At 49.4% G+C, this 26884-nt stretch overlaps 1 protein-coding gene across 3 annotated transcripts; it reads right to left on the reverse strand.

Moving 5' to 3' along the window:
- Positions 1 to 687: 687 nt before the first annotated feature.
- On the reverse strand, positions 688 to 26884 carry SLC24A1 (solute carrier family 24 member 1). Of its 3 annotated transcripts, XM_087856846.1 has the most exons (10): positions 24989 to 26884; positions 13951 to 13978; positions 13481 to 13516; positions 12467 to 12568; positions 8743 to 8829; positions 7535 to 7626; positions 3798 to 4496; positions 2966 to 3055; positions 1947 to 2113; positions 688 to 937 (listed from the first exon to the last, which is right to left on the reverse strand). In XM_087856846.1, exons 1-10 carry the CDS (start codon positions 26882 to 26884, stop codon positions 688 to 690), a joined length of 3447 nt encoding a protein of 1148 aa, XP_087712972.1. The 3 variants fall into 3 exon arrangements, with proteins under 3 accessions (XP_087712972.1, XP_045666794.2, XP_087712973.1); XM_045810838.2 differs by lacking the exons at positions 13481 to 13516; positions 13951 to 13978 and having other exon boundaries at positions 3798 to 4135; positions 4301 to 4496; positions 12467 to 12587; XM_087856847.1 differs by lacking the exons at positions 7535 to 7626; positions 8743 to 8829; positions 12467 to 12568; positions 13481 to 13516; positions 13951 to 13978 and having other exon boundaries at positions 3798 to 4135; positions 4301 to 4496.

Consider the following 26884-nt stretch of genomic DNA (forward strand, 5'->3'; position numbering starts at 1 on the left):
ATTTCAGTTTTCAGAAATGCAGCTATAAGAGCTAAGGTAGTCCTTTTAAACTCTAAAATACTGGCATACATTCTACCGGACTATGATGTGTAATGATAATTGATTCCTCTTATACTTTTTTCCCTATAGTCTTAGTTCCATAAACCCACCAATAACTGGACCTGTAAACCTGATTTAAAAAAACAAAAACAAAAAACCTCATGTTTTAAACAGAAAAAGAGGGGACGGCAAATTACAGCATGTGCTTGGGCCAGGGGCCGGGGGTGCGGCGCAGACCACACCTGCATCTTTGGATCAGCAGCCCTTCAGGAGTGAGCAGGGACCGTGAGCATGGGAGCTTGCCTAACTGCTGTTGTGACTGTTCCAGCCCTCACCCCCAAGTTCTCTCTCATTCAGAAAACCCTCCGGCTTCCAGAGGTCCTTCTCCTGGCCTCCTCAGGATGGCTGCCGACATCAGTCAGGGGTGGGAACACCATCGCTCCAGAGGTGAGAGTCTTAATCCACAACGAGCTGCAGGTGTTTCCAAGGATAAAGTTCAGTCCCAGATGACATTCCCATCGGAGGCTCTTGGCCACTCCGGTCACTCTCCTGGGCCATGTTCATTCTGTCGTCAATATAACAAGAAGTACGGTAGCTTCTGGCATGGTTTTCTGATCCATGTCCATTGTGAGCAACAGTGACTCTGACTCAGACAGATACAGGACAGGAAATGATTCGATCTTCTAACATCACGCTGATTATCAGGAATACAAAGTAAAGGAGGAACATTGTGAAGCCCAGGATCTTGTTCATTCTCCATTTGCACGATGCAATTGAGGAGATCACAAACAAGAGCATGAGAAAAAGCAAAACGATTGCACAAAACAAGCCATTGCTGCTGACTGGCACAGGCTGTAATCCGTTGATGAGAGAGAAGAGCAACCAAGGGACAGGCAGGCTGCAAGATCGAAGAAACACTATGAATATTCTTGATTTGTAATACAATAGTCCTCCATACATATGATAATCCCACGTGCGTAAACAGTATTTTACAATTTACAAAGCACTTATTTTCCACACACACAAACACACACAAAGCCTATGAAATAGAACAGAAAATATGAGCACCATTTCACAGATGAGGAAACTTAAATTCAGGGAAGTTGAAATTACATGCCCAAGGACTCCCGGCTAATGAAGACCCTAGATTAAAACGGAAAATTTCTGAGTCCAAGTGGGGTTTTTTTTTCTCTGTAATTCGTGAAGTACGTATGAGGAACCCAAATGGGTTGATGTTTGACTCTTTAATCTCACAATTTTTATGATAAGTCCTATCTCAAGCAAACACGCATTAAGTCCTTCAATGCTCAGGGCTCTCCATGCTTCACCGCCCGCCCCATACACACAGAGACACAAATTCAAATTAAAGAAACCAAAGCCGCCACCCAAATCCAGGCTATGCCTGCGGAAATGAAAATTGCCCAGGAGTTCTGCTCTGACGAGTTGGAAGGAGGGCTAAGAGAATGGGTATGGGAGGAGGCTGCATTTGCTTGTTTAGATGAAATGCTTTTAGAGCCTCTGAGCTGGCAGGAGCCCAAATGCAAAGGAGCAGAAATATCAGGAAACGAGACTGAGTCACTGCTCCTTCCAACCCCACTTCCACCACCTTGGAGGTCAGCGAGCAGAGCATTTGACTGTATTTGGTAATGAAGTTGATGGACTTTGTTTTTCAACTCATCTATATTTTCTATTTTCTACTCGGTTACATTTCAGGCAGCATTTTTGTCCTATTATCCCATCTGGCTGTGATGAATGAAGGGAGGACACTTTGCTGCCTTGTAGCCACTAATAATATAAATGCCCTTTTATTCCATGAATACATAATACAGCAGAAAACAGGGAACCAAGCCAACCCAGTGTTTTCCAGTCATACTTGATATGCCTTGGAAAGCAACTTTGCCACTCACCCCACGGTGATATCAAATATGTTACTGCCCACAGAACTTGACACAGCCATGTCTCCCAGGCCTTTCCGAGCGACAATCACACTGGTGATGAGGTCAGGAATGGATGTGCCCGCTGCTAGGATCGTCAAACCCATTATCTCTTCAGAAACCCCTACTGTTTCACCAACCTGGTAAAAAGTTATAGTGATAAGAAGCCATGGCAACAGCAAGGGGAAAATCTGAGGCTCTTCAAAGCACCAACCACATGCTACTTTGTGCGCTCCCAGCCCCTTTCCACAGAGCTCAGCACACTCCTTTAGCCTGGGAGAGATGGGCCACACAGAGAAAGAGCAGGGCCCCTGCTCCAGGCTTCCGGGAATGAGGCAGCTCTTGTCTAAATTGGACTACAAGTCTATCTTTAATACCACCTCTCACTGTCATTCCAACTACAACACCTCCACCCTCCCACAAGAACCGCCCCTCCAAAGATTTGTTCATGTCATGTGTCCATTTCCAGAGCCATGGACACCTGCTATGTGCCAGGAACTAAGTTAGAGGCCAGAGACAGAAGTATGAGCACCACAACACTGACCCTACTCCCAGCCTAGCGAAAGAGAAGAGCTTGTAACCAGCAATCCCAGGTAGGACAGAAAAGCCATGCGCACTCAGAGAGGAATACTGACTAGATGCCCAAGAGAAGGCAAAACTGAGCTTGCTCTCACGAGTGTGCACAACGTCACCAGGTAGAAGGGAGCGGGGCATGCACGACAGAGAAAGCTCGGAATAAGGCTAGTAAGCAATGGTCAGCTGGGTCAGACAGTGAAGGGCCTTCTATGTCAGACTGCAGCGTGACTGTAAGACAAGACCCACACTTGAAAATACTACACTCACCGGAATAAAAAGTCAGCTTTTGAGCCTTTACAAACAATGTAGAAGCTACAAATTCACTTGGGCCTCACCACTGCCTGGGTACTGGACTTTCACCCTGAAGGGGAAAAAAGTGTCCTTGGACCCACTAATGCAGGATTCAGTTCACTCACCTGGTGAGCCCACCATACCATGAGGTATGAGAACATGGCTATCCACACGATGGATCCCAGAAAGGTGAAAACAAAAAACTTCTTAGACTCCTGTTTGCAAGTTTGAAAAGGAAGAGAAATAAGTTGCAGAGGCTAAAGGTCTTTGACCCTTCCGAGGGAGCCCCAGAATCAGTGACAGGATCTGCTGAAGGAGTGATGGAGAGGGTCTGGAGCTGGGTCAGCTGAGATCTGGATCTCCAGTGAGGACCCTGAGATGGCTGGGGAAGGAAGGAGCTGGCGGCCCACAGGGAGTCCAGCCAGCAGGGCATTCAGCAGCCACCAAACTGAAGAGAACTACCTGCTTGCCCTGGAAGCAGACCGGTCTAGGTGTTTGCTGTGGGATCTACGAGCTCCTGCTGCTCTGCGCACCTCCCGACCTCGAGGGAGAGTACAGGTAGCTTTGGGCAGAGCATGTCAGTCAGAGCTTCCCCTATAAATGAGAATGCTGGGTAGAAATAGTACTGTCCCCCTAAGTTTTCAGACTATCTCTGTGACATATGGTGGGGAGGAGGGGAGCTTGGCATTATTCCCATATTAAAATCAAGAAGCTGACAATAGGAGTTGAGGTACTAGTTCACACACTTACAGTGATGGAAATAAGCACACTTTAGGGCCTCCCAAGCCTACCAGTATGTTCCCCTAGGCACGTGGTCCCATCTGGAGCTGCAAGGTACCTCCCGGATCCTCTCTGTGGTTGAGCCCTGCCAAGCCAGTTTGCCCCGTCCTCTCAGCTCCTGTGCAAGAGTGCCTAGAGACTCCACAGACTCCCTGGGGTGCAGCTGGGCGAACTCACCAGCCTCCGGACGTCGGGCACCGTGAGCCACAGCGGGAACACAATGGGCAGGAGGAACAGGTAAATGGCCTGCTTCTGCCTGGTCTCGGGCCACTCCAGGGACAAAGGCTCCTCATTTGCCTCCTCTTCTTCCTCCTCCTCGTCCTCGTCCTCGTCCTCCTCCTCCTCCTCCTCTTCTTCCTCCTCTTCATCTTCACTTCCACCTCCTTCGCCTCCCCCTTCACCATCTCTACCTTTCTCATCACTTTTGGCTTCACCTTGACTTTCAGCATTGAGTTCCTGCTCTTCATTTTCACCCTCATCAGCTTTCGTTTCACCATCTTCTGCTTGGAGTTCACCTCCACCTTCATCAGTTACTTTTCTCTCTGCCTGGAGTTCACCTTCACCGTCACATTCATTGGCGCCTTTTCCTTCTTCGATGTCACCTTCAGGTTCACCTGCTCCTTCTGCTTCGATTTCACCTTCAGGTTCACCTGCTCCTTCCCCTTCCGCTTTCATGTCACCTTCATGTTCACCTTCTCCTTCCCCTTCCGCTTTCATGTCACCTTCATGTTCACCTGCTCCTTCTGCTTCGATTTCACCTTCACCTTCCAGTTGAGTTTCACCTCCACCTTGTGGTCCATTCTCACCTCTACCAGGAGCTTCAGCCTCTTCACCTATCACTTCACCTGCGCTCTCAGCTCCAGCCACGTCTCCTTCCTGCAATCCAAAGCCAACAGATTAGTGTGTAATAACTGCCCTGCTTGTTTTCCTTCCCAGTTTTTCCCCACTTGTGTTGTTGTTCACAGAACGGATCTAAAAACTTGAGTATGATGAGAACACTAGTGCAGTCATTCAGCAAAATTCCCTTCCCAACATTCCCACCTGGTGGTGGTTCTGTCTTTATTTGGTCATTTTCAGGGATGGAAAACTCACCACCTCAGGTGGCTTCTACATCTTGACCACTCTGATTAAAGTCCATATTTATAACAAGGTTCTATCTCTGCGTATGGGTTGACTCTTTGGAGCCACACAGAACAAAGCTAATCACTCTTCCACAACACAGCTTTTTCCCCTGAGTTAGAGGTTCCCAGATGCTTTCATCTTTCCACGCTGTGGCCTTGAGCCTCCTCCCCACTTTGGTGAACTTACTCTAAGTTTACACCCCAGGAGGGAGCTTTGAAAACTGAACACAGAACACCACACAGAATGGAATAGGACTATCACCTCCCTTTCTTAGATGCCTGCTTCCATTAATGTTGCCCAATATGGTGTATCTTTCAGTGGTTACATTGGTGAGGCTACTAAAACTCCTAAATTGTCATATTGCCTTATATATATAAAATGATGATGATAATACCTACTTTCTGGGGGGTTTTATGTTCCAGGCACTATGGTAAGTGGCTTAAATAATCATAGCACTTAGTGTGTTTCATGAGTCAATTAATTTATGATATAGACAGAATTAAACCCATCTAACAGATGGAGAAACTAGGGAACAGAGTGGTTAAATAACTTGCCGTGGTCCACACAGTTAGTAAGCGATAAAGTTGGGCTTTGTAATATGGATAGTCCAACTCTCAGCCTCTTAACCACCAAGCTACCCTGCTTTGCAATTGCCAAGGCTGAGTGAGATCTTTGGTCCTCAAAGCTGGGTCGCTTGGGGAGCTTAGTAGAAATACAGATTTGCAGAATAAATTCATAAAATCAAAGAAATTCAGATGTCCGAGCCCCACCTGGACCAACTGAATTAGAATCTCTGTGACGAGAAGCCAGGAATCTATTCTAGCGTGCTCACAAGTGCCCCAAATACACCTGCTTGCAGACCAGCGTTTGGGCACCAGGGACTGACTCCATAGGTAATCTAAAAGCCGCTAATTCTGAGTGTCCACAGATTAGGTAGCCAACTACCCTATAACAACATGCCTGGCCAGTCTCTTGAGCAAATGACCTGGGCTGTGTGCCCATGGAGTATGTCATCTCTAACAAATTTCATGACATAGCCAACCTCCAAGGAATGCTCAGTGAGTCTCAACTCCACTGCATGTTAAAATCACCCAGAGGCTTTAACAACATTCATGCCCAAGGACCCACCCCAGATACTCTAACTTAATTGGTGGAGGGTGAGGTCTGGGCATTTTTTTAAAGTTCCTCAAGTTATTCTAACATGCAACCCGAGTTGTAAAACCCCTGATGAAGTAGTCAAATATTAATATTCATGAGGCCTGTGCTTTGAATTGGAAATGAACAACGAGAAGATTTTAATCTGAAATAATTCCTGCCGTCCCTCCCCCACCCCTATCAGGAGAGAAGTCTCCTGGAGGAGACGACAAGTCATTTAAATCCATAGGTATGGGAGTGTCTGCCCAGCCTACACCCTTGTCTCTGAGAACTGTCACCCGTAACACCCTCTGAACGGGTGGCTCTTTTTTTTTCCACGTTGGAGTCAAAGCACCCCCCCACTCCCTGCCCCAGCGGATCGGACACAGGCTGGATCCTTGACCTGGGACCTGGTCTGAAAAGATCCTCTCTCTTCTGAGATGGGGAGCCAGTCCTTGGTTGATCCCCCTGTGGACTGGAGGCGCCGGGTGGGGGTTTAGAGTTGTGTGTGCCCGTAAGAAAGCAAACGAAGCCAGGCTGCCAGGGAAGCTGAGCGATAAAGCATGATGCAGAGAAGGGGACCTGAGGGAGAGCACGACGGAGAGTGAGAAGCCACGAGAGGCACAGATGTCTGCTCAGGCCTAGGTGCAGTTCTTTGTGAGACTGATTTTGCCCTGGGTTTCCAGGAGATGTGTCCTGTTAATCCCTTCCACCTGAGCTGACTGTAACGGGTCTACTCGGGACACTCAATACCATCAAGATGTCTTAGACACTAAACCCGAACTTGCGGGCTTAAGGATGTGATATAACTGACTGTTTCCGGGTGTCAAACAGAAAAAAGCAGGGATGGAACTTGTAAACTAAGTGCTTATTTACTGTCCTTCTCAGCCCTTACTGAGCACAGCTGGTTGCACCAGGCAGTACGTCTCTCTCTGTGGGAGAGACAGACAGCTCAGACATGCATCCTGCCCTCGGGAACCTTACCACCTAGCAGGAGAACTAAGAGAGACCCTGGATAGAGCATGGGGAAGGCAGTGATAGGAGCCCTGAGACAGGGGCCAACTACGATGGGCCTTCATTCATCAGACGGCGGGGGGGGGGGTGTCAGGGAAGCTTGATGGCCACGGAGACATGCACAGTGGCTGGAGAGGTGGGTGAGAGGGACATGAAGGTGGAACGGAAAAGGTATCCTGAGGGGGGAGGAAACCAAGGCCTAGAGATAGAAAAGCATGGAGATGAGTCCAAGGAGCGTGGTGGAAGAAGAGGCTGTGTGGCCTTAAAGACAGTGGCGGCAGGACTCTGGAAGCCCTGTAGGCAAACCTCAGAGGGTTCCAAAGGCGTGTATCCAGCAACCCTCCCCGCTGCATGTCTTACTGCCCCCTAGCTTCTGGCAGACCCCCTGACAATTACTCCTAGGCTCTTACAGCATGTGACAGTTGGCAACACATTCTCACATACAGTCTCTCCCTCATCCTGAGGTGTTAATGTGAATTAACTGCCCCCATGAGGTACGTGATCTTCACAGAAAGGGCCATGCTTACCTCAGAGGAATGAACCTCAAATAGCATTTCAGACCTTCAAGAAGGAAGGATTTGGGGCCAGCAAGTCCTTCCCTGGGCCTCTTGAATTCCCCCACCTGGGAAGAGGCTTGAGCCTACCTGACCGCCGGGATCCTTCTCCTGATCTCCCTTGACATCCGAAGCGGGGGCTGGCGAGGCTGTGACCGCAGGAAGCTCGGCTGGCTCCTCCTCTTTGAAGGATAAACATGGAATAGGTCAGAAACGTGTGCCAGGTTCTGAGGGCGGCTGCCAGAGGCTCGTGTGAGGGGCTCTGGGGCTATTGCACCTGTCCATCTCAGCATCTCAGAAAGTCTGGGGAATTTCTTGCCAATAGGAAAAGCAACATGATGTGATATGAACTGTTATTGCCCCACCCACAGAGACAGCTGCGGATAAGAGGTCAGCTAGAAGGTGGCCATCCTTTCTCGCCCTGTATTCACAAGCATTTCATCCTGACCAGTGCGGCCAAGGATCCTGTGAACGGCTTGGGCAACAGAGACTAGAGAGACAGCAAAGCCCCAGCTCCCAGCCCTCAAGGTCTGACCCTTCCCCTTTCCCCCTACATGGAAAGGATCCTGGTGACTTCAAAGGCAGCAACTTGGAAGCCTTGGAATAGTATTGCAGGGAAGGGAGACTCAGAAATTCTGGAGAGCCGGGTTTAGGAAGAGGCCCTCTCCTCAGCTCTGTGGCTTTAGGTAAGTCATGTGACCTCTCAGCTGGGGTTTCCTTGTCTGTAGAAAGGGGAAAATGGCTGCTGCTCTCCTCCCTCCTAGGGTTGCTGAGTGCATTAGGCAGGCCTGGTGTGCTGTGCAGCTCCCACAGGCCAGAAGCTCTCTCACTGCCTCCATCCCGGCTGCCACAGGGATGCCGCACTTCTGTGTCACCGGACCCCTGGTGTCCTTCCCTCCTGGGGTTGCTGGTCTCAGACCAATCCCTGTCAGCACTGTCCTTGCGTAGAAGTGACAGGAAGAAGAAATAGAAGCCAATAGAGTCTCCTCTGGGACGAGATTTAGTGAAAAAGAAGCAGGACTTCAATCACTCATACACACACACACACACACACACACACACACACACACACACAGCCTGGCCCGGCCTGGCCCATCAGAGGAGAGTATGCAGGGTCTCCCTCGGGCCAGCAGCCCCATCAGAAAGGGAGGACACTGGAAGCAGGAGGCCGGTGTGCGGCACCAGATCATTGCCCCAGCTGGCTGGCTCCAAGAGGCCAAGAAGCATGCCTCAGCCCCTGGCCCACAGGAGGGAGGAAGGTGGCAGGAGGAAACCCAGTGGTCTCCCCATCCTCTCACCTTCTGGTTTGTTCTCTGTGTTAGCGTGAGGCTTGGCTTTGGCCTCCTGACTCAAGCTCTCCTCCTCCTTGTCTTTGGAGGGGCGGGCTGCAAATGAGAAAGGGAACACATCTTATCTGGGACCCTTTAGTCAGGCTGGTCTGCGGAGCAGCCCGGGCAGCTGGAGTGGGTGGGACGAGGCCGGCCGGAGTTGTGGTCTGGATGCTGGTCCTACTAGGCTGTTCATGCTGCCCAGTTCCCAAACTTTCACCCTAAATCCCCTGCATCATTACTAACTGGCTGTGACCTTAGGCAAATCACTTCCTCTCTCTAATCCTATTTCCTTTCTGGTAAAATGACATTGTTGGACTCGGAGGCAACAAATAGGATTTATTTCCTTTATGAGTTCAAGTGATGGCTGTTGGAGCGCTAAATTGAGGAGGATTCTGATCCAAGGTTGGTAGGAGGGGACCAGGCCTGATCGGTGATGTCTGCGATGAGCAGGGACCGGACAAAATTTCTGCCGTCCTTGAACTAGATTATCTATTTGGTCCTGAGCAGCTCACTTTTTATGAATCTTACCAGAAGCTCTGCTATAGCTCCAGGAGCACTACTGGTGACCGTGTTCATGAGACTTCCTTCTCTGGTCAGCAGGGGAAAGAGCTGACCGCCAAGCTCCCTGCCACACCCTTTCTGACCCCAGGTACCTGGAGCCCGAGCAGGGCCTCCTTCCACATCCCTGTGTGCGCACTTTGCCAGAAGCTCGCAGAGCACTGTGTGCAGAATAGTGCTGCTCTGATTTCCAAGCAAGAGAAATGAGGGGGGAAATCTCTTTCAATGTGACGATGTTGCGGGCAACGTGCAAAGTGCTTGACATGTGGAATTCAAGGTGAGAGGCACAGAGGCTGAGGACAATGGCACAAGAGATAAAACAGCGCGGTGCCGTGGAATCTCTTCTGGAGTCCAGCCTGGCTCTCCCCTGTGAGCTCTGGCTGACGTGGGAAGCCTGGGTACCCTCTCTAAGCTTCCGTGTCCCCCTCTACAAAGGCAACCTCGTGATACACACAGAGTGCTGCTGTGGGGGTCCATGAGACAAAATAAATAAAAATGTTTTAACTGGGACCATTAAATCTTGTGCTGCTAGCTGGGGTTCTGGACCCAGAGAGCCTGGGTTTGAGTCCTAGTGCCGCCACTTGCTAGCCAAGGACCTGGCCCACGGATTCCTTAACCTCTCTGTACCTCAGATTCTTCATCTGTAAAATCTTACAGGGTTGTTAAAGGAATAAATACATTTATCCAGGAATGTGCTTTAAACAGTTCCTGGCGCCTAGAAAGCACCATACAAGCACTAGCTACCACAAGGATGAAGAGAGTGGTTGAGAGCAGCTGTCCCACCCACAGGCAGCTGTGCAGGGGCCCAGCTTTCCAGAGGGTTCTAGTTAGAAGAGACCCTGGAGATCCTCTGGTTCATGACACAGACAGGCTGAGAAGGTGCGACACAGGCAGCTGCAAGGACCAAATGCTGCCTGGGTCCAGGATGGGCAAGAGATAGAAACAGGTCTGGAATTTCCTCCTAAACTGTCAGCGTTGGTTCTGTGGCAGCCGCTCCTGGCAAGAAGCTCCATCCTGCAGAGCACCCCCCCGGGCCCATGAGGCCCTTCGAGGTGTCCCAGTGGGCCAGCCCCGTAGGTCCGTGTCATAGCTGAGATGTCAGGAAGCAGGCCCGCCACTGCCTCCTTCACCCACACAACTTTGGTGCCCCCTTGGCACGGATGGAGCACCGCAGTCTTCTGTGGAGCAATGCAGAGCTGCTGTTATCCGAGGAGAGTTCCCCAGGTTCCAGTGCCTGCACGGAGAACATCTGCTGACTGTGGCCTGGAGGGGCTGGCGGGGCTGGCAAGGAAAACCAAGTGCCCCCCGTTTCCTTCTGACCCCACCTCTTGCACCCTAACCTCTCATCTCCCAGGCCACTGCGGAAAGCAGGTGAGCTTCGGGGCCCCCTGCTGTTCCCCCCTCCCTCTCTCTCATGCATACACACAGATCCAAGTGAAATCACTGTAAAAGGCAGAGGATCCTGGAGAAGAGAAGCCCTCTCACAGGGTAGGGGAGCATTCAGACCGCACACATCAGCTCTGTGGAAAGAGCTGGAACACCTGGAAAGGGTGGAAACATCTGGACAGCCATTTGGAACCAGCAGATGGAAACATGTATCTGGAAGGTGTTGGGAACAAAGGCCTTCATCACTGCTCTGCAAGGTCCCAGTGCCTCCTGGATGAGGTCTCGGGGTGTAGAATCAGAGCCGGCGTCTCTGAGCAGGACTTCATCCCACAGTGTATCAGTGGTCACCTGCCGCGAGGCCCTCTCCACGGCTGCCACATGTGCCCACCATGTACCAAGCTCGCTTGTCTTCCTGGGGCGGACTGTCGCTGGCTCCCCAGCGCTCGTTTCCTCACATGGCCTCTGTGCTCTCAGCGCAGCGGATCATCTCCTACTTAGTATCAATCTCCTCTGACCTCGGCCTGGCCCGGCCATCACATAATCCTGTTAGGACAAGTAGGTCAGCTGCTGGTCATGGAAGTGGCCCGGGGAAGGGGGCCTGCGGTCCCATTCAGGAGAAGATCTTTATCTTCAGGACTTTGCTAAAGTCAGTGATTCCACAAGGAGTGGCCAAGCATAACCCAGAGACAGAGCTTCCTTCAGTGCCCCAGGCCAGGTATGCCCCCAGCACCGATCTCCCACGGGCTGCTGGGTAGCTGCAAACTCCACCCTTAAAACTTCAGGGGCATCAATGCTTGGGGTGGCCTGTCTGCCAAGGCTCACCCTGAGGATTTTCAAAAGAAGGTTTGATCATCTTGTTTTTGTCTCTGCTTTTCCCAGTCCAATACCCTTTTAAATACCCAACAACCCAATACTGTATCTGCAGGGAATACTTCAGGCCTGAGGAAATTCTGAGCAACACCCCCCCCTCCGGATTTGTCCCTCAACCAGAAGGGTAAGTCAGGATGCTTCCTGATGCCCACGAGTCAGTTTCCAGCCCACGAATCAGTTTCCAGAAAGGGGGCCAGAAGGCAGGACTTGGTAAGACAGATGGTGAGAGTCCCATCACTTGTCAAGTTGAACACCAGGCCCCACTTTACTTTGGACCCCTACCATCCCCAGAAGGGATTCTGGCAGCTCCTTTGGAGTTCCTGGCTGGAGAGGGGGTTAGCAGTTTTCGTAGGACTCCATCGCTCAACATAGAGCACAGGCAGGTACCACTCAGAGCTTCTGGGCTGTGGAGCCCTACAAGAGGTACCCCCAGAAGTGGCCCTGGCTAGTCAGCCTGGGCCAAGCTGCCTGGCTAGAGATTCTGTGCAATACTGGAGCTGACTTGTGAGTGGTGGGCTTTGTAGGAAGTCACTGAGGGCAACGCCAAAATAGACCAGGGCAGGGTACACGGCCCTCATGGCCTCGCTAACTACAGGCGAACTCTTTTACAGGAGGGGACGCGGAGACAGGGAAGTTGTGGGATGTGGATACCTAAGGACCTTAGCTCCTTGGGGCCCTCTCCTGTTGAGTCGTGTGCCATCTCTCTGCCCTGTCTCCCAGACTGTTGACTTCACCCCCAACTCTCCTCTGCTCTCTAGTCCCCACCCCACCCTCATCCTACCCACTGCCTCCTAGTTTTCAGGTCCCAGTTCTTGTCCGGCTGCAGGAGGGAAGGAGTGGACAGGAGACCATGCAGGTGTGGGGAGGCCTTGCTTACCTTCTCCCAGGGGGTCCAGGCTGTGGAGCATGAGCTGGTAGATGGTGCTGCGGATGGTGCTGTTGTGCAGAGAGGCCGAGCTGCTCCCTCGGGTCAGCACCGCTGGGAGCACTGCCGGGAGCTGAGCAGGGGAGAGCCGCACAGGCCTCAGTGGGCCCCTGCCCGAGCCAGGGGAGGGGCCACATGAGGGCCTCACTAACCCTGCCCCCCTCCCTTGGAGGTCAGAACAAAGCACAGCAGCCTTATCCTGGCCTCCGCTCTCCCTTCACCTCCGTCAGGAGTGTTCCACAGCTTTCCTTCACAGCCTCCCCTCACTCTTCCATGACTGGCTAATTCTACATACTGAGTAATTCCCCAAGGTCTCAACAGGGAGCAGACAATGTGTACGAAGCATAACACATTACCTAGGGTTTGTCCTTCCCTGAAAACACACTCTCCTAGAAACACACACTCAGCCACACACCACACACACAGACCCACTTTGTGTGGGCACACTTCATGGTCCACAAAAGCATCATCATGCTTTATCATTGTTGCCCCAGGCCCAGATAAGCAAGGCTGTGATCCCCTTCTACAGGAAATGAAAACTGAACGAGGCTAGGTGACTTATCCACAGTCACGTGGGGAGTAAATGAAAGACTCAAAACCAGTACTCTGGACTTCTGATTCCCAGTTCCGTTCTTTTTTTTTCTACCCACACATGCTCAAGAGACCTTCATAGGCACACACATACTCACACCTATATGCTCAGATACCCAGGTGTGACACACAGAAATATCACCTGATTTACAAAGGAATATGACAGACCAACACTTGCTCAGTTCCCACCCATCCCCCCCCCAACAACCCCAACCCTCTGGAGCTGAACTCTTCTGCCATCTAGTGGCTGTGGTAACACAGTACTTCACAACAGGGCTAAGGATTTTCTTTGGATGAGGAAGACTTCATTCAAGCCCCAGCCTCTCCTCTCTAAGGTTCCCATAATTCTTCCCAAATATTCCACTGGCCAAAGGCAGCTAAGATACAGTTTTTCAGAAATCTCAGACTTCCCTGCTCCCAGTGCCCCTCCTATGTTTCTCTTATTTCTGGAGCATTCTGAAGCCACAGGTAATTAGGCTTTTAGATCAATTCTAAAAGTTGGGGCTTGAGTTCGTCTAGTCCACAGTCATTTTACAGATGCAAAAGCTCATACAGCAAGCTAGTGGCAGAGCAAGCAGTGACATTCTGGATTTAGCTCCCAAACAAGCACCTCCTCCAAGGCCACCTTGGAGGGGACAGTCCCTCTGGCAAAGGAGCTGGTTCCTTCACTGGCTCATCCTGGGAGCACTCCCAGGAGCTTCCCAAGCCTGAACCCAGCCCAGGATGCCCAGCATCAGGGCCACAGTACCTCAGGTCTATGGCTGTCCTCCAGACCCTGCGGTGTCCCTACTGGGCAGACTCCACCTGCCACCCACCTTTAGCTTGCTTTCCTGTGGCTCATCCACCATCCACCGCGACTAACCCGTTGCCTGGCTGCAAACAGGGACAGGAGTCACGAGATGTTTGGAGAGACCCTTGCTCTCCCTCCCTACTTCCCTCTCTCCAGGGAACTCTCAGATGGGAACACAGAAACACACCCAAAGATAACCTGCTCTCAGAAGATGTTTTAGCCTGTCCAAACCCCAGCCTGGCCTTTCACGGTCTGGCTTCTGCCTGCACGCAGTAGGCCCAGTCAAATGTGTCCACTGTCTACAGTCCAGTAACTATCTTTCAGTCCCTCAAACGCACCATCCTCTTTACCCACTCTGAAACCCTCATCACGGGGCCCGTCCTCCCATGCTTGGCACCATCCTTCCCTCGCTCCGCATATTTCAGGTCTCCATTTACACATCACCTTCCTCTGGGAAGCTAAGGTGTTGTCCCATTCTCTTTTATAGATTCCTGTTCTTTTCCTCCATAGCGCTTTCCTCAATTTACTCGTGTGTTAACGAACATTGCCAACATTGTTAACAAACATACAAATAAATTAACTGCCCCCCTAGCATCTTGAAGGCAGATTGCCTATTTCATTCGCCACTGTGTGTCCAGCACAAAAACACTCTCGGGCACTTCGCAAAGGTTCGATAAATATTTGTTGAGTGATGCATGAATGAACCGTCCTCTAACAGTCCCCAACCCATTCCAACCCCTGGGCCCTTGTTCATGACTCTTCCCTCTGCTTAAAATGTCTTCTCCTTTCTTCCATGTCTGCCAGTTTTTCAGAAAATTCAAGGTGAATTCTTCTATAAAGCTTTCCTGAACGGTCCCTTCTATTCCCACCCTCACTCCAGCTCCCTACGGTACCTCTCTCCTCAAAAGCTCTATAACAACGGCGAGCACATGCTGTGTTACCAAAACCTGGCTCTGAGATCAATCAAGTAAGCGCTCATGTCCTGGGGAAGCCGCCGGACAGCCAGCTGGGAAATGAGACGGCCCTAGAAAAATCTAAGATGAAGAAACATTGAACCCACAGGACTTATTGTCCGGACCACTAGCCTTCCACCTGGCATTTGCTGCTTTATAATATCATTTGAACTTAAAAAATAATCATTTTTTAACTATTGACCTATGTGAGTTGTCTACCCAGCTAGACTCGGTTTTTTTTTAACTTACGACACAGTCATCTCTGTCCCCCTAACCTGCAGCCTGGTGTCTTGTCCATAGTAAGCGCTCACTGAGGGGGAGCCGAATGAGTAGCTATCCCTAAAGCTTCTAGTGCTATCTTCAGGCAGCACTGTCACTAAGAGCTGCCCTCGGTAACTGTCTTCACCTCCCCACTGCTGGACTAGAACTAGACTTGCTATACTCCTGTCTCTGTTTCAACTCAGAAAAGAGAGAAAACAGTGCCTGAGCCAGGGCTCCTCACCCTCCCAACCACCCAATTTGCTCATTCATTCAGTTCTTACCTCTTGAGCACCTGCTGTTTTAAGGTCAGTGTGCTTAGTGCTGTCGGGACGCAAAGATGTTGAGAACATGGGTTCTATGTCCAGAAAGAAATTGGAACCAATACTGACAAAGCAGAATGTGGTTCAAGACATGAGAAGCACCGATGAAGGTGCAAGGGGACAAGAAGGTGGGAGGGACAAGAAGGCTTCCAGAAGTAGGTAGAATTTGAGTAAGCTTTGAAGCATGGAGGAGGTTTGAATGCTGGACATAGATTGCTGAATGGATTGAATAAACGGATGGATGAAACAATGAATATGCAAATGAATGAAATAGAGCAGAAACAGCCAATCTGCCTACGAAGGGAGCACTGCTGATTTTCTGAACAAATCCCCTGACTCTTTCACGACACACCGACACACCGGTGAGTTCACTGGCATACTGGAGGCTGTGGCGCCAACCCCTGCTGGCCCAGCCATCTCACCATTTATCATGTCCCACCTTCACCCAGTGAGTTTCTGGAGGCAAAAACTGTGAGGAGCCAGGCTGCCCTTCGGGGTAACTAGTTCTGTCCACAGAGGGGCAGGAGAGATTGACTTTCGCCCCATGTTGCACATGCCTAATGATTTTTCTGCTTTTCAGATTTACTCAAGCCAAAATATTTCTCTATGAGTTCATCACTCTTTGCACACATCAATATCTTCTGAGTTCAGCACGTACTTCTCATTTTCTGAAGGCCTTCACTTTCGCTTTCTCATCCAAGACTATGAACTCCATGAAGCAGACAAGGTTAGTATTACTACTGCTTTTTGATAGATGAGAAAACGGAGGTGCAGAAAGAGTGTGTCACTTGCCCACACTCACAAAGACAGTGTCACAACTCTGATCTCCTGATCCCCATTAGAAGTCTGTTGTCGTCGTTGTAGTTGTTGTTATTATTGTTTACTAACTCACATTTCTTTTCCCAAGCATAAATAAGGTAATGAGGCAAAATCTCTATTCCCTAGTGGCTCTGTTTCAAATTATTGACATTTTAGGTAAGTGGACATGAATGTTTGTCTCCACTTAGATGTGGATGGTGAGTCTTTTGTGGGTAGCAGTCCCAGCAAGTAGGTGTTTTCAGAATATGCCCTTAGTACAAACACATTTCACATCCACCAATCCACTGCCCCTCCTCTTTCTTCAGCTTCATCACCCCACCTTCTCCTTCTCCTCAAGCAAATTAGCAAAGGGGCTGAGGAAACCGAGAGGAGGTCTTCCTGCCAGCCGAAGCCCCCAGCACCTGCGATGCCTCTTGCTGAGGTTGAGCAGTGGGATCCCTTGCAGCCTTCATGGAAACCTGTGGTAGCAAACACGGCAGCCCCTCAGGGGGCTCCTCCTCCTGACTTCCAGTTTCTATCTCCCATTGATGTAGCAGTTGATCGTTGACCTCTCCCCTTCTAGACCTTCCATGACACATTTCCTGAACCACATATTTTAGTCTGTGATTTTTTTTTAACATTCATTTAACAAATATTTACTGAATCCCTGATCTGAGTCCTGCCTTCACCCAGATTATACTCTACTGGGGGCCTCTTCACTCTAGCCCTTTCCTGAGTACAGTCTTGCACCCTGATCCACTCATTTGTCTAAGCCGGAAACCGAGACGTCTAGCAAATTCCTCCTTCTCCTTCACAGCCTACGTCCAACTAGCTGTCAGACCTAGTTCCTTAAAGTCCTCAGATTTCGCCTCATCTCTCCACTCTCCTGCCTACAGTCCTGCAAAGCACTCCTGACTCCTGATCTGTTCCTCTTCCAGTTCATTCTCCATCCTTCAGCCAGAGTGATTTTCTAAACAAAGCACAAAGCATGTCCCTCCCCTGCACCCTAGGGCCTTACTGTCCTCACGAGGGAGTCCAGACTCCTCCGCTGAGCCCCTATCAGCCTCCTCTTACCTCCAGCCCAGCACTGTCCAAGAGAAATAGAATCCAAGTCACATACGTAATTTTAATTATTTCTGTAGACACATTTTTTAATGTAAAAGGAACATGTGAAATTAATTTTAATAATATACTTTAACCCACTATACTAAAAATACTATAATTCAACATGTAATTAATATAAAAATATCAATGAGCTATTTTGCCCTTTTTTTTCATACTAAGCCTTTGAAACCCAGCGTACATTTTATACTTACAGCATATCTCAGTTCCGATTACTCCCATTTTACGAGCCCAGTAGGTCCATGTAGCTAGTAGTCACCGTACTGGATAGTGCAGCTGTGATCTCACGGTGTCTCATTCCCTTGGCCTCTCCACAAGCCCAGGAGAGTTCTTACCCCTTCTTCAGTCAGGAAACCCCTGGCTTGTCTTTCAAGATTCTGCTAAGCATTGCCTCCCAGAGGAAGCCTTCCCTAACTCGCTGGTCTGTGGAGATGTCCACTCTCTGCGGTACTAAATCCCACACGCTTCCCTATACAATTACACATCAATTCTATTTATCTGTCTTCCCCCACTGAGGAGGATTTACCATGGAGCTGGTGAAACTTAAGTTCTAGGGTCCATGTCTCCCCTACACAAACCCTTTCTAAGGCCTTGTATTTGATTTTGTACCAATAGTTTCATATTCTTTTTTTTTTTAAGGTTTTATTTATTTATTTGACAGAGAGAGACAGTGAGAGGGAACACAAGCAAGGGGAGCGTAAGAGGGAGAAGCAGTCTTCCTGCTGAGCAGGGAGCCCGACGCGGGGCTCGATCCCAGGACCCTGGGATCATGACCTGAGCTGAAGGCAGACGCTTAATGGCTGAGCCCCCCGGGCGCCCCTTGTATCCTTTTTCTTAGAGAGTATCAGGCACCACAAAATCTGGATCACCTCCCACTCTGCCAGGCTGAGCTCATCGAGGACTTGAGACTGGGCCTTTTTCTCAGGGTAACCCCAGACCCTACACAGGCCTCATATAAAAGGGATTCAATAAATGTTTGCGGAATGAATGCGGAATGACCATTGGAGTTCTTTAGGGCACAATCCTAGGGCCTCCCCCCCCACCCCCACTCTCTCTCTCTCTCAGCCAGTCCTCGATTTAATTACCACACATTTGTCGATGATTCACAAATTCCTATTTCTAGCCCGGAACTTGATCCTGAGCTTCAGGCCCATTTGGGCAACTGCCCCCTAGACATACCCACCTGGAGGTGACATAGGCATCCACACTCATCATTCCTGAGTGGAAACTCTAGAGTCTTCCTAAACCTATTCTTCCTCAAGTCTTCCCTTTTGCACTGGGTAAGACCACTATCTACCCTGCTGCTCGAGCTGAAAACCCGGCAGCATCCTCGACTTCTCCTGCTGTCTCTCCCTCACACCCACTTCATCACCAGTCCAGATGATTCTACCTTCAAAACGTCTCTCAAAGACATAACGCTGGATGCCCACAATAGCCTCGTAAATGGACTCCCTGTTCTTACCCTTGCACACCTACAGTTCCTTCTCTACACAGCAGTTAGAAGCGCCCTTTTAAATACGGCTCCTCATCACTTCCTGCCCTGCTGAGCTTCTGTTAAAAGCCACACTCCATATCTGACCCACAGGGCCCCGCAGGAAGCCACTCCCACCTCCCCAGCGTTATCTTGTTCCACTGTCCCCTCACTCACTGACCACACTGGCTTCCAATTCTTTATTCTAATGCACCTTGCTCCTTCCGGGCTTGGAGGCTCTGCAAATGCTGTCCTCTTCCAGAGTTCTTCCCCATGGAGCACGGGGTGGTTTTTCTTCTCGTTCTGCAAATCTCTCTTTGGACCTTTCTCCCTCCGAGAAGCTTCTCCTGCTCTCCCTCGCTAAAGGGGGCCCACCACCTCCAGTCCCTCTCCACCACGCACATGCTTATTTCTTTCACAGCACTTGTCACTCTCTGAAATTATCTTGTTTTTTTTTTTACTTGTTTAGCATCTATATGCCCACTCCCCCACACTAAATAATGTTGGTTTTCTATTTCCAATTTATTCAGGGGGGCAGAATATCTAGAAATCATGCTGTTATTTGTAGAACGCCATGAATATCTAATTTCATATTTAATCAAATCATACACATTATGAGAAAGTATTACAGTGTGGCATGAATGCATGTAAAATCTCAATTACGGGCACACATGCATCCATGGAAACAACAAGCTATTGGGCCAGGCATGATCAGGTGCTGAGTTTTTCTGTTCCTATTCATTTGTTTCTTATTCGTTCATTTTGTCATCTGCTAGCACCGACTAGTAGGTGAACACTAAAGAAATGTTATGAGGAAAAGCCTTAAAATTGAGAATTCTACTCATCATCTTTTTCTGACAACCTGGAGGAAGCTAACTATTCAAGGGATTAAAGGAGGGAACCCTGGGGCACCTGGCTGGCTCAGTCACTAGAGCATGCAACTCTTGGTCTCGGGGTTGTGAGTTCAAGGCCTACGATAGGTGTGGGGCCTACTTAAAAAATAAAAATAAAATTAAAATGTGTGAATATTATCTTGAAAGAAAGAAAGAGGGAGAGGAAGGAAGGAAGGAAGGAAGGAAGGAAGGAAGGAAGGAAGGAAGGGAGGGAGGAAGGAAGGAGATGAAAGGTAGGAAGGTGGGTGGGAACCCCTCAGCACAGATTAGGAGGGGCTTTTTGGGAGCTTAGTGGATTCCCTGCGGCTTAGCATGAGTGGGGTCCACAGATGCTGGAGAGGCCTTCCTGTTCACAGGGCTTCCTGTCCACAGTCCTGCTGTCTCCACAGCAGGCAGCTGGCTATACAGGCCACTGATAGAAGCCCTTGGGATAAATGTCAACCCTGACAAGAAAGGGGAGGACTGGCCCCCTTAGGAGGACCTGGTTTGTCTGCTTGGAGGGTCATGTTGGTTGGTTTCATTAAAAAACCTTGCCAGGAAAAAACAAAACAAAAAAACAAACAAACAGCCCCCAAGGCATTTACGGAAAGAGTGGCAGACTTTTCTCCAGAGTTTCACATTCTGAAGCATTCTTGAGGGCATGCTGTGGATAGGGACTCAAAGGGACCCCAAACAGGCTTGTTCCCCTCCCTGCCCAGATCCCTTTTTACCACTGGTGCCCCTCGGGCCATGTTGCCCATCAGCATCTCCTGCAGATGGCTGGTCCTTTCTAGCTAAGCTGGGAGCTCTCGCTACAAAGAAAGGTCTGAGCTGCTTCAACCAGACAGAGAAGGCTTTTTACGCCAGGCCAGTGCATCGGGTTTGCTGTTGTTGGCTTTCTGTGACTATGCATGGTCAAGGCAAGTCAGATAGTTATCATTTCGGGCTAGAATAAGCACATGAGAGGTGTATAGTTTATATTCCGGTATACTTTATACACAGGTATAACGTTTCAAAGCAAGCTAAGTTAGACTGTGTCGATAATGGGGTCATAAAAGGCATCCCAAACCAATACATGCCAATTTGACCAATGTTGTCTAAAATATCTTAGCTTTGATTTTTTTTTTCAGCCAGTGTCAAAAGACAGGCTCTAAAATTGTTACGATGTGTCTATGTCTGATGCTACACCATTTATTTTTTCTAGAAATGCTCTTAAGAGAATTCTGGTTAGAATACTTTCCGCCCCCCCCCCGCCCCCCAAAAAAACTTTATCCCAATTCTAGGTTGTCAGAGCAGAATAAAAAGTAAAGTGAAAGGCCCTCCAGCTCAGAAACTCTACAGATATCAGCTGGGTAAATATTCAGGAAGGAAATGAATCATTCTGTGCTGATCTCGTCTTCAAGTTGTTCAAGTAGAAAACCTGCAAAGACGTTGTACTCGGGAAAACAGCATGCGGCCGCTCCCGTTCCTTGATGTATTGTCTGTGGCGGCTTTCCCGCTACAACCACAGAGCTGAGTAGTTGTGACAGAGACCGCATGGCCTGCAAAGCCCCAACTATTTACTGTCTGGCCCTTTATGGTAGAAGTCTGCCAACCCCGGCATGAGATCATCATCCCAGTCACGTTCTACATAAGCAATCTAAGGCCTGGCTGGAAAGCAAAGTGACTTTGTAGCACTTTGTATACGGTCCGTTCTGTTATAGTCACTCTTGTCTGTGCTCGTCCCTTCTACTGGAAGGGACACAATCTTTCCCCCACACTGCTTTTCATTTAAGCACTTACTGATAAAGGTTTGTTGAATCGCACTAACTTGCCCAGAGCAACAAGGGCAGTTTGCAGCGGAGCCTGGGTTAAAACCCAGAAATACAGTTTCACACGCCAGTGGTGAGAACCACCAATGAGCTACGGAGCCGGCTGAGTTAATCATCCTCTCTGAGCCTCAGTTTTCTCACCTGCAAGACGGAGGTTATAATCTATCCTTGTAGGGCTGTCATGAGAAATTGTTGAGATCATGTATGTATGGAATAGGCCCTCCACAAGTAAGGATTCCCTCCCCACTCCTTTCTCTCTCTGCACTGGAGCCCCGGAACTGTTAGGGTTTCCTGAGGAAACTAAACCAAATGTTTATGCACCTCCTGCTAGAGACGAGAGCCTGGGCTCTCCTCTTGGGAGATACGAAGATTGTTTCCCCAGGCAGTGGCAGTGATGAGCCTGATGCTGCAGCCACCCCCTCCACACCTCACCGCAGGCTGGCAAGAGGCCCAGATGTCTTTCCTGTTCCGGTTTCTCTCCAAAGGGAGCTGGCCCACACTGCCCTCCACTTCTCTTCCTGCTGCTTGGACTTCTTGAGCACCTGTGGCTCTGACCTCACCTCCTCAGCGTCCCTCCCTGGCTCCTACCACTCTCTCTGGCCATCCCCCACTTCTCTCTGACTTCTTCACTTTGGAGCACGGCTGATTGAATAAGCCACTTCCCTGGCCCCCTGCTTTCCTGGGGTGATGCTCAAAGAGGGGAACCATTAGTCAGGGAGAGGTGGAGTTGATATATCGCCCGGAGTGAGAGAGTAAGGCTTGCTTATTTTCATGTTAAAGTAGAACAGTTTACAGGGGTAAGGACGCACACTTGCATAAACTGCGAAAACGAATGCCAACGCAGTTTATTAGATCAACGATCGGATTTCTAGAGAATGGTTTCATAAACTCAAAACCGAATGGCTTGCTCTCACTCTATCAGTGAAGGCAGAATAATCTATTTCCCTCTGACCAGATCATAGATGTTAGCCAGCCAAACACAGACATAAATGTACAAGCAAAGACAGTTCCCTCTCTCTCTCTTTCTCTCTCTCTTTCCCTCTTCCTCCCTCTCTCTCTGGCTTTTAGACACCTGAGGTGAAATCCATATCCAGATGTTTAAAAAACCATTTCAAAATAGCCATAGTTCTTGTTATTTGGACTAACTTTTAGTGAGGAGGTGTTAATGCTGAAAAGTACTAACTATACTTTTTTTTTATTTAATTCTATTTTTTTAAAGATTTTATTTATTTATTTGTCAGAGAGAGAGAGAGAGCACACAAGCAGGGGGAGCAGCAGGCAGAGGGAGAAGCAGGCTCCCCGCTGAGCAGAGAGCCCAATGCTGGACTCGACCCAAGGACCCTGGGATCATGACCTGAGCTGAAGGCAGACATTTTTAAAAAAAAAAAAGATTTTATTTTTAAGTAATGTCTGCACCCAATGTGGGGCTCAAACTGACAACCCCAAGATCAAGAGTCTCGTGTTCCACTGACTGAGCCAGCCAGGCACTGCTAGATTTTTTATTTTAAATAAATACAGATTGACTTTCAAGTATAGCCAATAATTCAACCTGTTTGTTCTTTTTTTAAAAACGCTGTTAGTTAAAATTTATGCTGGATTTGCTTCAACAAAGAAGAACAGAGCTGTGATCGGCACCACTCTCACTGGTTGGCAAAGAGCTGCTACAAACGCCCTAGAAGTCCCTTAAGTAGGTTGCAAATTCTCCTTTGAAATCATGATTATGCTTCACTTGCTTGACAAGCTTTACTTTGATGGTCTAGCCCTCACAAAATGGAAAATTCAGAATCTGTAGAGTTTAAATAAAAACAGAATTACTGATAAGGACCGGGAGGTAAGTCCGAGGCACTTTGAGAACTGCTGGCCTGATGTATACCAAGGCATTAGATGCTTTTCTCAGAGGACGGTACCAGGCTCCATGGCCAACCTCAGCAAGGCATGCCCTGAGGACTTCATTAGGCGGGAGGCCCCTATTTCTTCATATTAAATGATGTAATGCTCTGAGCCTCCCTTTCTCTTTGAAGCTTCTGGCTTCATGGAGCAGTAGGCTGACAGGAAATACTGAATGAGGAGTTAGGATACTGTGTTCCCATTCTGGTTCTGATGCCTGCTGGCTGTCTAAGCTTGGGTAGGACATTGCTTCTTTTGGGGTCGTCTGCAAATACGGCAATTGGAGCTCAGTTGACCAAATAAGCACGGTGCAGGGCCAGCCAGAACTAAGCTCACTTGGACAATGATCGTTAGATGGGACCTTTTGGTGACTAGTTGGACTCTGTCGTTTCTGACAGAGAAAGGAAGGGAGAGACCTGTCCAAGATCACATAGTTAGTTAGAGGCAGAATCAGATTAGAACCCAGATTTCCTGACTCCTTCTTCTGTGCTCTGGTCAGAGTACCACATCATCTCAGAAATCCTAAAGGAAGTACATTTCATCTCTCTTGCATTCTATATCTCCCAGACACACTGCTGAATTTGGTCTCCAACCTGCCCACTCATCAAAACTGCTCTGGATTAAGTAGCTAAGTCCTTCCATTCTTTGCACACAAAATTCTGCTCGCACCAGTGGCTTCTCTGAGACCTGAAAGAGGCAGGCTGAGAGCCAAACTTTGCTCAAACGCACCCTTTAGGATCAGGAAGGAAACAGGGTCTGTGTTCCCTAGGGTACCTCCTTTGGAGTCAGGGAACAAGAACTTTGAGATGAATTTTCAGAGATCACTTCCCCACTTTAATCTTATCTTCCAGGTTATTGAACCATGCAATGAACTTAGAAGGAGGGTCCCTCACAGGGGCAAAGATATTCTTACAAAAGAATTCTGGAGCCAAGAGAAGCCTCGGGGTTGGAGCTCTGGTATCTGGCCTCCACTCGACAACAGAGAGGGCCCTGCACCCAAGGCTAGTTTGTCAGTGGATGAGTGGAGCTCTCGTCTTCTCCAATATATCAAAAACAAAACAAAAACAAAAACAAAAACCTCCCCCTTGTCAGACCCCATCCAAGCCACCAGCTCCAAATCTGGAATGTGAACAAACAGGATTAAATGAGAGCGAGGGTGCTAGACGAACCCTAAACACTGTGCACATGGAAGAGATTATCATTTTTCCTTGCCTGATATCTCCTTGGATATTCTCCAAAGCCCAGCTCAAATGTCATTTCCAAAGACCCAGTCAGATCAACCCAAGTTCAAATCTTGGCTCCACTGCCTATTTGCTGTGTGACCTTCAACAGTGCTTTAACTTCATTAGGCCTCAGTTTCGTCCCCTGCCAATGGTGGTTCGTAGTAATAACCACTGGGTGATTGGGAGCTGAGCCAAGGTCACTCTTGCCAAGCGCCTGGCAAAGAATAGGACTTTAAATGTTGAATGAATAACAAAGGGAACCAGAGCACCCATCTCTTGAGGTCTGACCCAGCAATTTCCACTCTTCAGTCACTGGTTTCTCCCCATCTTTTTGCCCCAAAGGGACTACAGAAATGTAAGCCAGCCTGTCCTTACCTTGCTGAGGTCCCCTAGGGCCATGACCTTGGCCACTGGCCTCCTGCTGAGCTGCTCCTTCACCCAGACCTCGAGCTGCTTATTCCACTTCATGGTGAACACATAGAAAGCATAGGCCAGCAGCAACAGCAGGCTCTCCCACCAGGCAATGAGGCTGTCCAGGAAGAAGAGAATGAGCATTATCAGGTCAAGGATGTAGAAAGAGACATCACGGAATAAGGGCCACCATGTGAGATTGAGGATCTCCCGGGAGAAGAGGGCACAGGTGCCAATGACAAAGAGGATGTTGAACACAGCAGAGCCCACGATGGTACCGATGCCCACGTTGCTGTGGGAGATGAAGACGCCAATGAGGGAGGTGAAGAGCTCGGGGGCAGAGCCTCCAGCAGCCATGAAGGTGGCACCTGCCACATCATCAGAGATCTGTAGTCTATCTGTGATGACACCCAGGGCTGGGACAAAGTACTCGTCACACACGATGGCCAAGGCCACAAACACGTACATCATGCCAAAGATGTGCAGGACCACCCAGCCCTGTCGCCGTTCCTCTATGCTGAACAAGTCCGGGGGGTACTCTGCCTTGGAGTGAAGGTCTGGCCAGCCAGGAGGCAGTGCTGAGGGACTGGAACTGGGTGCCTCCGGGACCGTAGCTGTTGTCAGGCTGGGGGAGGGAGCAGGAGGCACCGCTGGGGCTGGCTCCACAACCACACAGTGAGGGACCTGGATGGTTGGATTTGCCCTGACCTCCGAGGCTGGTGAGGTCCTGGGTGCTATAGAAGGTTTCTTTGCCAACCCCCGAAAGGTGGTGGAGGATATTCCGAAGGTCAACGCACTGGTTCTAGACAAGGGATTCCTAATACTCCAGGCCGTAGGGGCTTTGGTTTCTGTTGGGCCACTGCCTATTGTGCTGTGTATTGTCACTTGCCCCTCAGAGACGGCTGTGGTGTGCTCCAGGACCGTTCCAAGGGGAGTTGTCAGCTCGTTCTTTCCCACTAACCCCCAGGGCTTGGTTGATCTGTTATTGTCCGCTCTTCTGGGGGTAGTCAGGGTGTTCTCTTCTGTCATACTCCTTGGAGAAGTCAAGATGTTTGTTTCTATGTCATGTATCAGGGAAGTTGGGGTTTTATGAATTATTCCCTTGACAGTAGTTGGGGGGGTTTCCTCTACCATTCTCTTGGAAGGGTTGGCCTCCAATATTTTGGTGGTTGTCATAGTTTCACTGTCTTTCAGTGTTGTGCTGGGGGTGATCCCATGGCTCTTTGTCATTGTCATAAGTGTGGATGGGGCATAATTGCCTACTAGTCTAACAAATGGAGATGGGGTGTATTTCTTCACCTTTCCCCCGGCCTCAGTTGGGTGGTAGCTCTGCTTTTCTCTCCCGGGTGTTGTTGGGGTATGATTCTTTACTGTTGGCCTGCTTGAAGTTGGGGTGTAATGATTCAGTACTCTACTGGGTGTGGTTGTGGTGTCTTCCTTCATTCTTTCTGTATCTGCTGCTGTTAGGCTGTAGTTATTCTTGGGTATTGTTGGAGTGGTGTTGGCTGTCCTTCTGGGTGGATTGGGGGTATTCTCCATTGCTATGCCAGGTGTTGCTTCATCCCCGCTCACTGTAGCTTGGGACACCAATGTGTCACCTGCCATTTCAGAGCTAGCTCTTGGAGGGTCACTGCTCACCATCATCATATCATCGCTGGGCAGGTCACGGCTGGCCAGTTTTACAGGGTGTTGGGAGGACACTGCTGCCCACAGTGAGGGGAGGCCCCGGGGGCTCCTCAGGTGCTGGTAGGTGGAACCGATGACCAACATTCCCAACAGGAAGAGGAGGCGACTCCAACGTATCCGCTTTGGCCGGCGTAACCGCCTCTCCCATGTTCCCATTCTGATCAATTTCCCCAT

This window comes from Ursus americanus, chromosome 28 (genome assembly GCF_024610735.1).
Source record: "Ursus americanus isolate L20-20 chromosome 28, mUrsAme1.1.p, whole genome shotgun sequence".
NCBI lineage: Eukaryota > Metazoa > Chordata > Mammalia > Carnivora > Ursidae > Ursus > Ursus americanus.